This window comes from Protopterus annectens, chromosome 12.part0 (genome assembly GCF_019279795.1).
Source record: "Protopterus annectens isolate FY-2018-M chromosome 12.part0, PAN1.0, whole genome shotgun sequence".
Taxonomy (NCBI): Eukaryota; Metazoa; Chordata; order Ceratodontiformes; family Protopteridae; genus Protopterus; species Protopterus annectens.
In genome coordinates this window covers 401,591,557-401,608,516 of record NC_056746.1, presented here as the reverse complement: position 1 = coordinate 401,608,516, position 16,960 = coordinate 401,591,557, and the positions used below count along the sequence as shown (strand labels likewise).

Sequence of the window (16,960 nt, the reverse complement as noted above, 5' to 3'; positions counted from 1 at the left end):
GTTTTGTATGTCCTCCACTATGCTGCGGTGTTTTCGGTGAAGTGCACTTATGCAAAAGTTCACTTTCATTAAAGTGAACTTTTGCAGAAGTGAGGCTTTCTATTACAAGTTCGAAGTAGTGAACTTTCGTTCTTGTAATAGGAATCCATATATATATATATATATATATATATATATATATATATATATATATATACACATATATACATACACACACACGTATAGACATACATGCGTATATATTTTATTGCAGAGATACAACAAAAAGTAAACTTTACAATTTGCAGATGACATTGTGATCTGTAGTGAGAGTAGGAATCAGGTTGAGGAGACTCTGGAGAGGTGGAGATTAGACAGCAGAGGAATGAAGGTCAGCAGGGCTGAGACAGAATATATGTGTGTAAATGAGAGGGAGGGTAGAGGAATGGTTAGGATGCAGGGAGTAGAGTTGGTAAAGGTGGACGAGTTTAAGTACTTGGGAAGAGAGGTGAAGAAGAGAGTACAGGCAGGGTGGAATGGGTGGAGAAGAGTGTCAGGAGTGATTTGTGACAGACGGGTACCAGTAAGAGTGAAAGGGAAGGTCTACAAGACAGTAGTGAGACCAGCTATGTTATATGGGTTGGAGACAGTGGCATTGACAAAAAGGCTGGAGTCAGAGCTGGATGTGGCAGAGTTAAAGATGTTAAGATTTGCCCTCGGTGTGACTAGGATGGATAGGATTAGGAATCAGTATATTAGAGGGTCAGCTCATGTTGGACAGTTTGGAGACAAAGCAAGACGAGATTGCGTTGGTTTGGACATGTGCTGAGGAGGGACGATGAGTATATTGGGAAAAAGATGCTAAGGATGGAGCTGCCAGTTAAGAGGAAAAGAGGAAGGCCTAAGATAAGGTTTATGGACGTGGTGAGAGAGGACATGCAGGCGGTTGGTGTGACAGAGCAAGATGCAGAGGACAGGAAGAAATGGAAAGAGATGATCTGCTGTGGCAACCCCTAACGGGAAAAGCCGAAAGATGATGATGATGACAATATAGATGACTCACTTCTGTCAGAGTACTAAATGACCCCAGACTGCACCACTTCTGTCAGAGTACTAAATGACCCCAGACTGCACCAATAACTTTAACAGTTTCAAATGTACTTACACATTTATTTTTTCGGAATAATGCTCTGGCTTCATCAATAATATATTGTCGTTCTTTGGTAGTTTGTTCTAGCGTTCCAGACTGTGACTGCCAAGTCCTTGCTATTTTGAATATTCTGCGATACAGGTTCAGTACTTCCTGATGTGACAATGCCATCTACAACAAATGCACAAAACCAGCTTCATAATCATAAAACAAAACAGTGTAACAAATGAACTGATCTGTGCAGCACATTACAGTACAAAATGAAGGTTATCAGACATATTCACACTTCAGACAGTATTTGGGTAGGCTTTAAAACTTACTGTAACCAGTAGATCTCTTGAAGTAGGACACAACCTGCAGCCACAGTCATAGCTGAAAGGAAATTTTTGGTCTCGGCAATAAAATGTGCAATTTAGCTTTCCTCTAGAGGATATCTTTACAGTTACATTACTAAAACGAGGCTTAAAGATACAAAATGCATATCACAAATTCCAGGGTACACCTCCACTCATTGTTGCTGACCTTTTGGGATAGACAGCAGTAGCTTTCATTATTGTTCATAACTATACACTAGGCAAAGAAAAAAAAAAAAAAACACCAAGACCTTTATTAACTTGCCCATCAACCCAGCCCAACTGTGTCCCTATGTATTACTGGGAGGGTATGTTAGGAAGTTTATACAGGTTATGGGGGTACACTAATTTGGGCATTACTGCCTGCCTCTATCAGAGACACAGGAGTCAGACCTGGGCTGAAATTCCAATATTCCATCCACGGGTCAAAGCTGCACTTGAAACAGGGTAACGATGGACACTGCTTCACAGTGGGGAGCCTGTTCCGTCTCACCAACATTTCTTATTTATGTCACAAGCAAAAATTTAAATCCTTGGATCTACTGGTCCTGATGCTGGTTCATTTTGCAGATGTGCAAAAGGTCCAGAACTGGATCCAAGGATGCTTTGTACATCAGGCATAGACTGCCTCTCAATCACCTGTAGGAGACTGAGTAAAGAGATAGGTCTTTATGACAATATGTATAGGACAATGCATTTATACCCTGAATTCTCCTGGTAAGGAAGCTTTGTGGGTGTTCCAACTGTTGCCTATCTGGTCAGGTACATGACAAAGGGGACATGACGCTCAATAGGTATGAAAAGGGCCGAATAAAGTGGGACTATGACTTCCTTGGACCAGGATACCATGCCCTCACTTATAAGTCAGGTAACATAAAATAATTTTCTTGCTTTCTTGGCCACATGTTGGTCAAAGGACAGACTACTGTTCCATGCGTACAAAGAATGATGAGTACAAGGTAGCTTCAAAAATAACCATAGTCATATGTTTCAGATCCCTGGCTACCAGGTCAACTCTTTGGGGTGTCTTATTGATGCAGTAATCAGCCTAGGTGGCAGTTTTCCCAAAGGTAGTATAAAGCATTTCTTGGCATTATGTTTTATAGTGACTTTGGCACCAATCATCTGTCTGTGCTAGACCTTCTTGTCAGATGTTTGTGTCATGGGGGAGATCCCAATTTGCAGTAATTTGCACACTTAGTCAGCTAAAGGCCCTTGACATTAGCCTTTACCACCGAGATAGATGCCAAACAGCAGCAGTCCCAGCACAGAGCCCTGAAGTACCCCGCTTGTGACCACTCTCTTCGTGGAGGAGGTCTTATTCCTGACCTCTTCAGCCCTGTCCGTGGGCCAGCTGGCAATCCAGAGAGTTATGTTGGGTTTTATGTCCAGTTAGGTGAATTTGTCAACTGTACTCTAGTGGGGTATTGTAGTGAATGCCTTTGCCAGGTCCAGGTAGGTGACATGCACCATCTTCCCTCACCTACTGCCTTGGTGACCTTCTCAGAGAAATTCACTAGATTTTGAAGGCATGACCTCCCCATGTCTTTATTGATCATTTCCATGATAACTTGTTCCATGACTTTGCAAGTTAGACTAGTCAGACTAATAACTCTGTAGTCTCCAGGGTCATAAAGTAAAGAATAACAGCAGAAGCCACAAAAAAGTCAAAACTAGAAATTGCTCATGCAGTAATTAATATCAATCATATAGAACTCTATAGTACATTAAAGCACACACACGTCTTGACTAAATTCCTCCATATGGGACATTTTAACAACCCAAACCATACAGATGGGTAAACTACTCAATACAATAAAAATCCCCAAATATTAATTGATTAAGCTAATATTAACAAACAAAATAAAATCCATTTAAGGCCGGCAATGTTTTAGATATCATATTGATAAACGGGGCTCTTTCTGCCTCCAATCATGGTTATGCCCTCTGCAATTAACACTTACCAAGATGCCATTATATTCATCCTAACAGCAAAAATCAAACAAATCATAAATAAATCATCCCCTATACTTTACAAATGGAAGAAACTATGATACAAGTAACATACTTATGAAAACAGATAGGGATATTACTTTCAATTACCCAACTAGACTATTCAGGAAACTATCAATGAATTACTACTACTTCCGGCTTTTTCCGGCTAGGGGTCGCCACAGCAGATCTCCTGTCCGGTCATGATTGGCAGTGGAGTTTTGACGGTGTCGAGTTGCCAGCCTGGTGCCCAACCTTCCACAGAAGGCACACAACTTGCACGCACTCACACCTAGGTCCAATTTAGTGTGTCCAATCCACCTACAGCACTGTCTTTGGGATGTGGGAGGAAACAGGAGCACCCAAAGGAAACCCAGGCAACCACAGGGAGGACATGCAGACTCCGCACAAAAGGCACCCCAGCCAAGGATCGAACTAGAGAACCTCTTGCTGTGAGGCGGCAATGCTAACCGCTGCACCACCTTGGCCACCCAAACTACCAATGAATTACTAATTTATGCATTTATAAACATATACCAAAGACAAATATATAGGCAGTTTCCAACAACAAAAGATACCCTTTGGAAGAATCACAGCATTAGTAAGGTGTACAAAGAAAGATAAGTTTAAGTTAGTTTCCAAACATAACCACAAGTCTGGATTAAGTACAGCAACTACTTAATTTTCTTATCAAATCTTCCAGAGGTAACACAAACTCAGCATGGTCTCAAAGGCTGAAAGCAGTAATGAGGTACTCTAAATTACAACAGAAAGTGAAAAATGCTGATGGTAAAACATCACGACACAAAGTGACTACTCAAGATACTTCACAAAGCAAATGAGACTGCAGAAAAATATTGTGAGGATTTCACAATAAACAAAGAAATACAGGAGTGCTGCATGAACAAGATGAGATATCACTTACAGAACTCCTAATCAAACTCCATTGTATACTACTGACCCATAAAGCAAAAAATCCACCTAGTATGGGAGCTCTGTCATTAGCAGTTTTAAGTATGGGTGTTATGGTATGCTAGAAATGCTTTCAAGGGAGAACAGCAGTGCGGTAGGAGCAGGGATGCTGTGGCATTACCGACTGGAAACTTAAGCAACAATAGTGGGTAATACAGACAAAAGCAAATGAACTACTGAAACACCTGCAGGGCCAGACTGTGGAGATAGAGGCCTTGAGACTGGAGCTGGAAGCATTTGTAAAGAGGCTGCAGGGTGCCAGGAGGCAATGGAGGCTGCTAATCAGTGAGTGGAGCCACTGGAACAAATCATAAACCACATTGAAGGTGAAATGAAGCAGCAGAAGCAAATAAGGGAAGCAATGAGTCCAAATTGTGAAGCTCTTAACAGCAGAATCATCAGGGAGAATGTTAAGAGTGATCAGACTGGCATGGTGATATAGGGCCAAGACCCTATGTGTTCATGGAGATATGGCTAAAACTTTGGTTGAGGTGCTACATACTGATTGCAAGATGAATACATTATAGAGGGTGGGATGATCTTACAAAATGAGTAGAATGTTGTTGCTAATCTTGTGTACTCAAATGACACAATGAGGTTTGGGTGATCGTTTTAAGATGTTTACTACACACAAACATCAGAATGGATGACTGGAACATTAAACATAAACAAACAAAAACTGGCTGCTACATGTATGCATGCTTTCACTCCGGCTGCTCACTCAAAGTGGCACTCTTTCTTGCACGTGCTCAGTACTTACATGCATGTGCCACTGACTAAAATGGTTCTTACAAGGTACAACACACACACTGATCTACAGCCTCCTTCTTTGGCTATTCTGTCATGAAAAAATTACAACTGATTATATATATATATATATGTCTGTATAATTTGCATGCCTAAACAACAGCAATCATGTCCAGGATGCCGTGCATCTAGGATTAGGTATTGAGATATGACCTGACTTCTTGATTTAATAATTGGAACTGGGTTTAGCAACAGGGACAGTCACTGGGGAATGTTCTGCTTCGGGATTTTTAATGATACTTTCAGGAACAGATGATGAAATGTTCTCTGTAACAGAAACAATGGACAAATCACTCTGAGAATTATTCTTCATTACAGGCAAAATGCTGTAACACTGGCCTAATAAAGGTTTCCGATTCTACCTAAATTCCATCCCTTGCAATTCAACGATACACGAGCATCCTCATTCTCTCTTCTTTCAACAGATTCAGAGGTCTGCTAGTTTTGTTGTAGTAGGACGTTTGGGACAAATGCTTTTTTAGAAGTTGAGCTTTTACTGCTTTGTTGTTTTTAGCACATGGAATCAACAAATTCTTACTGATTGGTAGTGTGTTTCTGGTTTGTCTCGACATAAGTCTCTGAGCAGGTGAACCAAGTAAATTATTCCAAAGAATGTTTCTGAAATTAAGCAAATTTAGAAAAAAATCAGTATTGCTTCATTTGGATTTCTTCAATAACTGTTTCGCACTCTGAACTGCACGGTCAGCCAAGCCATATGATTGTTCATGTTACTAGTAGTCCTGAATTCCCACAAAGTCCCACGTTTCAGCAAATCTTTTGAACTGCTGACTTGTAAACTGTGCACCACTGTCAGAAATTACTTTGTGTAGACTACCATGGACAGAAAAATCTCTCTTCAACTTCGTAATGACAGTACTGGAAGTTAGGTTAAGAAGTAGGTCAATCTCAAACCAATTTGAATAAGAGTCCACTAACATGCTGACCATTCCATTCAAAAATATCTGTAGCTACTGTTGTCCAAGGTAGTTCAGGAATCTGGCTTAACTGTAGTGGTTCTTTCCGTTGATGTGGTTTAGTACTATTACAAACAGAACAAGATGAAATTTCCTTCTCAATCTCTTTTGACATAGAAGGCCAAAATACTAGTCCTCACACCCTTCTTTTTGGTAGGATCAGTTCCTGGGTGGTCACAATGCAAGATCTTAATATACTCTTGCTGCAAGGACATTGGAACAAATCATTTTTGGACCTTTCATGATAACATCTTCCATCAAAATCTTGTCTCTAAGGAAAATACTGCTGCACATCTACTGGTAAACAAGACTGCTTTGACAGCCATCCTTGAGTGATAAAGTGGTTGAGCTCCTGAAGAACAGGATCTGAAGCTGTGCGAGTTCTAAGCTCATCAAGACGTGTTAGAAAAAAATCCTTACTTCCATGACTTCAAAATCAGATTTCTCATTGTCATGCTGTTCAGTGTTTTTTTTTTCTGGGTGATCTAGAAAAAGTATCAGCAAAATAAAGACGTCTGCCTTTTGTGTAAACAAGACCGAAATTGTACTTTTGCAATCAGAGTGTCATGCGTTGCAATCTTATAGGAGCTGTGTGCACTGGCTTTTTCAAAATAGTGACCAAAGGTTGGTGGTCAGTTTCGATTTGAATAGGTCGGCCATAAATATGATTATGAAACTACAAACATGCAAACAATTGCCAAGAGCTCTTTTTCAATTTCAGCATACTGCATCTTAGTTTGGACTAAAGTTCTCAATGCATAGGCTACTGGTTTACCCTCCTGAAGAATGACTGCACCAAGACTAAACTTAGAAGCATCACAAAGAGTTACTGGTTTGTGAACATCATAGTATCTTAACATTGGTGGGGTGGGAATGTTCTTGAAAATCATAGTATCTTAAAATTGGTGGGGTGGGAATGTTCTGTTTCAGGATATCACATGCTCTTTGGTGGTGTTCTGACCAGGACCAAGTTACTTCTTTGCATGTCAGCTCTATTAGCGGTGCTGAAAGCCGACAAATCTGGAATGAACTTGCCCAAATAGTTGACCATGCCAAGAAAATGTTGTAGGGCTGCGACACTGTCTGGAACTGGCTCCTCAATAATTGTGGTTTGCTTGAAAGGATCTGGTCATAAGCCTGAACTGGTAAACAAATGACCCACTTTAACTTCTTTCAGCCTGAATTTACATTTATGAGGATTCAGCTTAAGATTCTCTTCACGAGCACTTTCCAGAACTTTCCTGAGGTTTTATATCATGTTCAACTTCACCATTGCCTCCTACAAGGATATTTACTATAATAGTACATGAATAGCCAGAAAAACTTTGTTCCATCGCATGTTGAAGACTTCACTGGCAAAATTTATTCCAATGGTATTCTCAAAAAACTGTATCTTCCAAGTGGTGTACTGAAAGTGGTTAGCAATGAAGATTTTTGATCAAGCAAAATTTGCCAAAATGAACTTTTTGCATCTGAGACAGTGGCATTTGGCATAAGCGTAGCAACGATGAGTCTTTTTAGTGCTTTGTTCAAATCTCTTGGATCAATACATATTCTAATATCATCTGAGCTTTTCTTATGAACTACCACCATGGAGGATACTGATTCAGTTGTTTCTTCTACTGGACAAATTACTGTTCTGCATAGCTACTGGAACTTTCCATGCTGCTCTGATGACTGGGCTTACCTCATGGTCTAACTTCATGGAGTACAGAACTGGGAGTTTGCCTAACTTGTCTTCAAAAATATCAGCATACCCAGAAAAAAATGTTTGGGCAAAATTTAAGCTGTTATCACTCATGCTTACATGGTGGACTTCTTTATTAAATGAACGCTGTCCCATTTTCAAACTGTCCTTGAGGCCTAATAATGATTGCACACATCTCTTAACTACGTAAAACTGAGTCATAACTGTTCCAAGCAGAATAACATGAGAACACTACTGAGCCTTCGGTTTGAATTTCTTCACCACCATAAGCAACAAGCTTCACACACTTTTCCAGATAAAGTTTCTCACCAACTTTTACTCTAGTAAACGTTTCTGCTGACATAACATTGTACACTGAGCTCAATAGGTTTCCCATTAATCAGAACAGTACAAAATACTTCGCTCTTTGCCCACAAATCTACTGCACCGACTGTTTCACCAAGCACAGACACACCATCAACATTAAAAAGTAGGGTCGCAGCTTTCTAACTGATCAACTTGCTTCTTTCAATGTTCTTTTTTAATAAAAGAAAGTGTCCCTTTAAATTTACAGAGCATTTTGAAATTATACCAGTTTTTAGATATGTGGCACTGCTGAGCACCTCTCTCGTTTGAGCTTATGACTTCCACCACAATTATGACAGGTGAATATGACACTTGCCTCGAGTTTTGCTGAGTCACCCCCCTCTGCTTTACTGTGCTGTTCTAGGTTTTGCTGAAGCAACCATGCCCTTAGGCCTACATCTTTTAACCTTGTATTGCATACTGTCAACATTAGCACTGGAAGATACTGCAAGTATGCTTTTCTCATTTGTAAGCATATTCGTGTGCTTTTCCTGTGAGCTCGTATATCTGACAAATCTCTAGGGCCTTGCTCAGAGTTAAATCACTGCCTCAAAGCAAAATCTTTCTCACAGCATCATTATCAACACCACACACAAGCCTGTCTTTTATCAGCTCATCTCTCAGATCACCAAATCTGCATGATTTTGCCTTATTTCTCAAGTCGGTTATATATGCTGCAAAAGTTTCACCAGGCTTTTGATCTCGTGTAAAATAAGTGTCTTTCCATTGTAATACTTGTTTAGGGGTTGCACATTTTTTTTTTCATTCTTAATTTTAGCAGTTAAGTTTTATAAATATATCATATTTATTAAATATACAGTCTTGATATACAGTTTTTTATATAAGCTATTACTATAGCAATACACCTTTAATAATGGTTGACTGTGATAGATTTTGAATTCTTGCTAATTGTTTTAATTATTCAATTAACCATGAGTATATAGGAACACAGTTTTTAGATGTATTTTAAGTCTGAAGAAGCGTTGTTAAAACGTGAAAGCGCTTACTATTAAGCTACAGCTGTTCGTTTGATGTCTTGATTTTCGATTAAAGCTTGAAGAATCATCGTGGTGTGCCTCTTTCGTGTTTTTGGATACTACTGGTCTTTTAAGAGACACTTTATCCAGTACTGGTTTGTTTTTTTGCTGTATTACTGTTGTGTTCTCTCTGGTACTGGAACACGGATTTTAAAATCAGTCTACCATGGAACTTGGAACTGGTAATGTTACTTTAAATGAACTTCTCGTGATGAATAATAATCCGTTGTTAAAACTATCCTATAAAGATTTTGCAACAGATGGAAGCAAAACAGTTAATCTAGCATCTAATATGGAAATATTGCAATTAACGAGAAGAATTGAAAATAATTTCCATAAATTGAAAAACATACAATGGCAGAGGCAGCACATGGAAGCGTGCCTTACCTTCAAGACAGTCCCAAGGGGACTAAGAATTCTTAAGATGCCGACTTTTGGCACAACATACCCTGACTGGTTAGGGAAATGGCAAAAGCTTAACCTGGAAACCAGTTATGGTTATATAAAGTTACTAATAGAACAATATCAGCTAATAGAAAAGGATCTAATGGAAGATATCAGTGAGACGGAAAAGAAGTTAAGAATCCTCTTAGATACAGATGGGACAGAAAATTTCCTTAAAGATCTGACTACCTCTATGAGAATACTCAATAATAAACTAAAATCTGATAAAAAGAAAAAATTGGAGAGAGACTTTAACGATTTCAGGAGAGGCCAGATATTCTCTTGGCCGAGAGAGAATGTTTGGAAAAGCAATAATATTACATCCAAAGGAGCTACGGGCAGTGATTCAAATATGAATGAAAAATCGGCGAAAAGAAAGGAAACCATGAATATTCATGAGAAGGGAGAAAGAGATACACCCACTATGCTGACGTCATCTGGAAGCGCTACGAATTGCTCCATCAGTTTGAATGACATTCCTAAACCGAGAGTGGTTACCACTTACGCTACAGTAAATACAGGGAAGAGTATAACTAATGAAACTGATACTAATCCATTTTTTCATGATAAAACAACGGAATCCTTGCCAGCGGAGATAGAAGCGAATGCTGATGTCCGCACAAAAACAAGAGACATAAGAGGTATGAATAAAACAACTAATAATGGCTGCATCTCTTATGAAGATGACAGCCTGATAGAAAATGAGGATAATCCCTCTTTTCCCTTCCCTATTCGGGTCAGTGGGAAAAAGCCATGGTCACCATACAACGGAGTAAAGAAAAGGAAGAATTCAGAAGAGAGACTCGAATTTCAAAAGAAGGTTCTACGTCCTATATAGAAAGATTAACTGTGAACATTTCCAGGTATGAACTAAATGAAAATGAACTTTCCCTACTTGATAAGGGTCTATCTTTCATACCTGCTGCTAGTGCTGACATTGCTGATGTTATTATAGATGTTAAAATGTTTGTTAGGAATTTAGGTTTGAAATTACTATTCACAGATAGTGATAATGTGAAAGATGCAAATGTGTTTAAAAAACCATCAACATTCATACCACAATTATGCCCTGCACTCGAGGCCTTTGAGAAAGCTTGCGAAAGAGATTTATTAGCTAGTGATATGACTAATAATAAACCTGAATTTTTTAACTTGACCCATGCTGAACGTGAAGCATTGAAAAGCTTACAGAATAACAATAACATTGTCATTAGACAAGCTGACAAAGGGGGCTCAGTGGTGGTATTAGATAGGACAGTATATAATATGAAAATGGAAGACCTATTGAAAGAAATAGACACATATCATTGCTTGAATGCTGTGACTCTAGATAAAGTGATCAAAAGCATTCCTGAGATGTTATATGATTTTTTGCTATGCAATGTAATAGATGAAAATTTATATAAGTATTTTTTAGTTGAAAAACCAGTTATTCCGACTTTTAGGGGTCTACCAAAGATACACAAAAATTTAAATGACCCCCCGATGAGACCTATTGTGTCAGGCAAAGGCTGGGCCACTGAGCCTATGTCTATTTACCTGGAAAAACAACTAAAACCGATAGTAAACAACAATGAGTTTATAATCAGAGACACAAAGGAGTTTTTATGCAGCTATGCAGAATATTTACATTCACATAGTGATTACACCAGTGATTTATTGGTTACACTAGATGTTGTTTCCCTTTTTACATCCATACCTAATCAAGTAGGGATAGAGTATGTGAGATTGCTACTACTTGAGAACAACATTTCTAATAATCAGGTGATATAATGGATGCTTATGCTAGAATTGGTACTTGAGAATAATGTTTTTTTGTATGATAACAACTATTACCTACAGAAGAAGGGTGTAGCGATGGGCACACCGTGTGCTAATTCGTATGCAAACCTTGTGATGGCATACTGGGAAGCAACTTATGTTTTAGGAAATGCATCTTTTAGAGAGAATATTAAGTTGTATAAACGCTTTGTGGATGATGTGTTTCTCCTGTGGGGTGGCACATTTGAAGAGTTGGATCAGTTTTTAATTTATATAAATGGAACAACTGATTTTTTGAGATTTGAATGCTCCAAATCTTTTGATAGGATAGAATTTTTAGATGTTCTTATTAGTAAAGACAAGAATACTGTTAATACGGATTTATACAGAAAACCTTGTCGAAAGAATAATCTATTACACTACAACAGTATGCATCCTAGACACCTATATCCTAACATAGTCAGACATTAAGGGTCTCTAGGCTAACAACAGATGATATGAGACATAGTGAACAATGTGAGACATTAAGAGATGAATTTTTAGATAGAGGTTATAATAAACAAGTACTGACCAAAATATTCCATGATAATTCTTTGGAAAGAGAGGGTAGGGGTAGACCATTTCTACACAGGACTGGTAAAAATGGAAATGATAAAAAAAGAATTAAGACAGGGACAGTTAAGAATAGAATAGTGATACCTTCTACAAATGGGAATAATACTATTAGAAATGTTTTAACTAATAATTGGCGAATGTTATTGGTAGATGAGAGGCTAAAAGATATTACAGGAGATAAGCCTGATATTACTTATAAGAACATGAAATCCCTGAAGAGGCTACTATGCTATGAAAATAATACAAAGACAGCTCTTCCAACACAAAGGAAGGGCACGTTTCCATGCAGACACTGTAATCAATGTAGCTATATAACAAAAGAGAATGGTTTTACACATCCTGATAATGGCAATAATTTTAAGTTTGATAGATATGCCGATTGTAGATCCAGGGACTTGATATATTTGGCAAAATGTTCATCATGTAAATCATTTTATGTAGGAAAAGCCAACAGAACATTACGGGAAAGAATTAGAGAGCATATATATGCTATAAACAGAAAGGATGACAGGAATGCTCTAGCCAGACATGTATTGAGTCTAGGATCTAAACACAAATTTACATTTCAAGTACTTGAATTAATCAATAAAACACACAGACTTGGTGATATAAAGAATTTCACTGAAGAAAAGGAAAATAAATGGATATTAAGGCTACAAGCACATAGAGGCTACGGCCTCAATGATAAAATATCACTGAAACCTTTCCTAAAAGGGAGACCATATAGTCATTAATATCCAAATTCATACAGCGAATGAATTAATATAACCAGCATACATTAACACATATATTTAGTTAAACATCCATTGTAAATATGTAAATGTCTATATACGTTTAAAATGATTTTATTGTCTTTATACACCATTCAAGTTATTAATTATAGCTATGTTATACTTAATAGTGCTAAATATGTGATATTGTTTTTTGTCATGTTCTTATAGGTCACAAGCTAATTTATATATATTTATATATTTTATATTACTACTGCTGAGCATTATTATTTTATAAAATAATTTTTTATTCTTAATTTTAGCAGTTAAGTTTTATAAATATATCATATTTATTAAATATACAGTCTTGATATACAGTTTTTTATATAAGCTATTACTATAGCAATACACCTTTAATAATGGTTGACTGTGATAGATTTTGAATTCTTACTAATTGTTTTAATTATTCAATTAACTATGAGTATATAAGAACACAGTTTTTAGATGTATTTTAAGTCTGAAGAAGCGTTGTTAAAACGTGAAAGCGCTTACTATTAAGCTACAGCTGTTCGTTTGATGTCTTGATTTTCGATTAAAGCTTGAAGAATCATCGTGGTGTGCCTCTTTCGTGTTTTTGGATACTATTGGTCTTTTCTTAAGAGACACTTTATCCAGTACTGGTTTGTGTTTTTGCTGTAGGGGTTGCACATTTCTCTAAATTTACATTTTAAGCACTCAGGGTATTCCGTTTCTGCCGGTACCACAATATGACTGTCTTCCAGCTCCTGTGCAAACACAGCAGGAGCATATACAAATGAACGCTCCCTTGCAATATCTTCTGAACTAGCTAGATTTAGCAAAACAAATGCCATTGTATGTGCATCTTTGTCAGAAAAAGCAGACTGCATGAAAATATATTCCTGCACAAATGCAATATTTTTATCAAACAAAAGTGGACCAGATTTATGAAATCCTTCCGCCATGCCAAAAGTTTCAAACACACACCAGGTACTCATAATACTACTCAAATGCACAATAATCTCTTCGAAATTACTGTACTTTGCAAAATAACTATACTGTAATAATGCGCACACTTGCCAAATACTTTGCACACACCGGATACTTCGAATAGCTTTAGTTAATGCGAAAAAGTAGTACATAGTACATAGCAAAAAATATGGTCATTTTCTCTTTTTTTTAATACATTTTATGCAATTTGGAAGTTATTTTGAGCATTTTCATAAGCATTTTCAGTACTTTTATCAATATGTCACAGTTTCGAACATTTTGTTTAATTAGAAAATCGTTTAGAGTGTTCTGAATGCTTCATTTTATATTTGTTGCACAAAAAATCAAGTACATGAGTTTTGGTACCTGGAATTATCTTTCTGACCTGTTTGCAAGTCGTTTGAGGTTCAGATGATTCACTCCTGTATATTCCTGCATTACTAACAGTGTGCCTCATGGTTTTTGACTTTGGATCCCATTCTGACACCATATTACTCGCCTTGTATATTCAAATAAGACAATGAGGCTTGGGTGTTCATTTAAGATGTTTATTACAGACAAACACAATTGAATGAATGACTGGAACATTAAACTTAAACAAACTGACTAACTGCTACACACATACATCCTTTCACTCCAGCTGCTCACTTAAAATGGCCCTCTTGCTTGCATGTGCTCAGTACTTATATGCACTGGAAAGGTTCTTAAAAGGTACAACACACACACTGATCTACAAATGTGACATCTCATTGTAAAATTACATAGCTAATGGTGCAGACAGTGACTACTCTGGTAGGATGTACTTGAACACAATTCTTCATGGCAGAGATGCAAGTGAGGATTTTAGTGGAGTTAGCAACTATGGTATTATGCAGAGAAGAACAGTTAGCTGTGGTACTGTGGAAGATCAACAAAGAAGTGGCTTCAGTTTGAATGCAATAACCAGCAACACTGCAGGTAACATGTAATGAGAAAGTTTACAGGGCCGCTACAATGTGGAAGGCAATTTTATACTAATTATCTGACAGAAGCAAAAATGGTGGCTACTGTCAAGAGTTTGTGCTCCAGAGGCAAAGCAGGTGGAAGGTGAAGAGGGTGCAGTGACAGGGAAAAAAAAGTTAGACATTACCTCAGTGCAGGACAGTGTTGGGGAAAGACAGCTGAAAAGACTGTAGAATATACACAGCTGCATTGGAGTGCATGACTGCAAGCCAAAATCCACTGAAATGGAAGCAGTCAACAAGTCCAAGGGTTAGCAGAGAGGAGTGGAGCTCATCAAAAGGTCGGGGAAATAAGGGATAACGTGGAAGGAAGGGGAGGGGGCAGATTAGGGTCTACAGACAGAGGCAAATCTTGACTAAAGGAAAGACACAAATGAGAAAGATTTAGAGGTTAGATGAACATTTTAGAATTCTTTTAACAGGACGAGGACATGAACAGTGGATCAGAGAAAGGGACATGTAAGCAGCTGGAAGACCAAATAGTGTAAGAGGAAAATGGATATCTCTGATAAAAAGACAAAATCAGTGATGATATGAAGTTTATCTGGTGGAAGTATGAGGCAATGAGATACTAAGATGCCGCACATCTTGAAAGAGAATGAAAGGGGGTAATGTGGTCGGGATTAAAGAGTGGAATGGAATACAAGCAGATAAAGAATTGAATGGAATAAAAACAGAATGAACAGGGACAGCAATGGGGTAATGAAGCAAAATGAGGAGGAAAGAGAGAATAAGGTGATGGGATTTGAACACAGGTTGCATAGGTTACAAGGCAGGGTGCAGACAACTGAGTGTTAGAAGGACATAGATCAGTTGAAGGATGGAATAATTTGAAGACAAGGTTGGAAATGACAAGGAAAGGTACCAAGTGGTAGAGAGAATGAAAAGTGGACATCAAATGATTATGCTGTAAACTAAAGCAGCCATATAAAGGCGGCTTGTGTGAGAGAAATTAAAACCTCATGAGAAGTTATATTGCGTTAGGACTGTTAATTAATTGGTGGTAGTAGTACTGGGTAAGAGAGGAGAGGGGCGTTAAATGGGGATGACTGTAGAGGGAGATGTAATGGAGGTGAATATAAAGGGTGAAAAAGTGGGGAACTGATTGATATCCAATTGAATTTTACAAAACAGTAGGTCTCCAGTCTAAAGAGCAAGATGTGTATGTATTCAATGATATTTGAAAACTTGCAGGAGTGCATGTACTAGGCAACAGTAATGGCCCTGCATGACAGGAGGAACAGGAGGAGCCAGGAGAATGATTTGGGGAATTATACACCAGTTTCTTCATGTAATGTAGATGCCAAAATATTTGTCAAGGTATTGGCAAAAATATTAGCTCAATGTGTTCACCAGTGGTGAGTGGGAAAGAACAGGCATATTTGTTAAGTGGTCAGCAGATCATTGGAGAATGCTGCTAAACTTTGTGATATGGGAAGAACTGGGAGGGGAAGGAAAAGCAGAGGTTGTAATGCTCTACAGTCAAAAAGCTTTTGAAAGTATGGGACGGGAATATCTGTTTGATTTTTGGGCCAGGTAGTCAGACAGGAGAGGTTGCTTAGGGGTGGGGAGATGAAGGTATTGTATAGAAGGCCCAGGATTAGCGGTTTTGGTCAATGGAAAAGTCGGAGAACAGCATTATGAAATGACTGCGCATGACTCTCCACTTTCATTTCAAATGAACATCTTTAAGCAACCAAACAAAATGACACAACTAATGCCCTCTACAAGCGTAGTTCTGAAGTACTCTAGTTTAAAAATATTTATATTAGTATCAACATCAGAAATGGGTGTTAGAACAAAAACAAAGTATAAGAATTACGGTGGCAATTATTACTTTTAGAAGGCTCTTGTTTGGCATCTACTTCTCTGAAGTACAGGCCAACACTAAGGGACTCTGGCTAACAAAGTTCGCAGAGGACTGCAAACTGGGAGCCATTACTGAATCCCCAAATGATGTGGATACTCTACAAAAAGGCCTTACAGAAACAAATCCTTTGTGCCAGAGCCATGGGCTCAAGCTCAATGCCAAGAAATGTATAGTTATCCCCTTTGGGAAAAAACATGTACCCAAGAATTATCATATAGGTGGCAGTACACTAAA

General features: G+C 38.0%; 1 protein-coding gene across 3 annotated transcripts in view; it reads right to left on the bottom strand.

The window, feature by feature from the left end:
• Window positions 1-16,960, bottom strand: part of LYRM1 (LYR motif containing 1) — a 229,517-nt gene that overhangs the window by 161,756 nt on the left and 50,801 nt on the right. For all 3 annotated transcript variants that reach the window (XM_044089507.1, XM_044089506.1, XM_044089508.1), the window contains exon 2: window positions 1,145-1,300. In XM_044089507.1, the coding sequence (XP_043945442.1) occupies window positions 1,145-1,300 (156 nt within the window). The remainder of the gene's footprint in view (window positions 1-1,144; window positions 1,301-16,960) is intronic.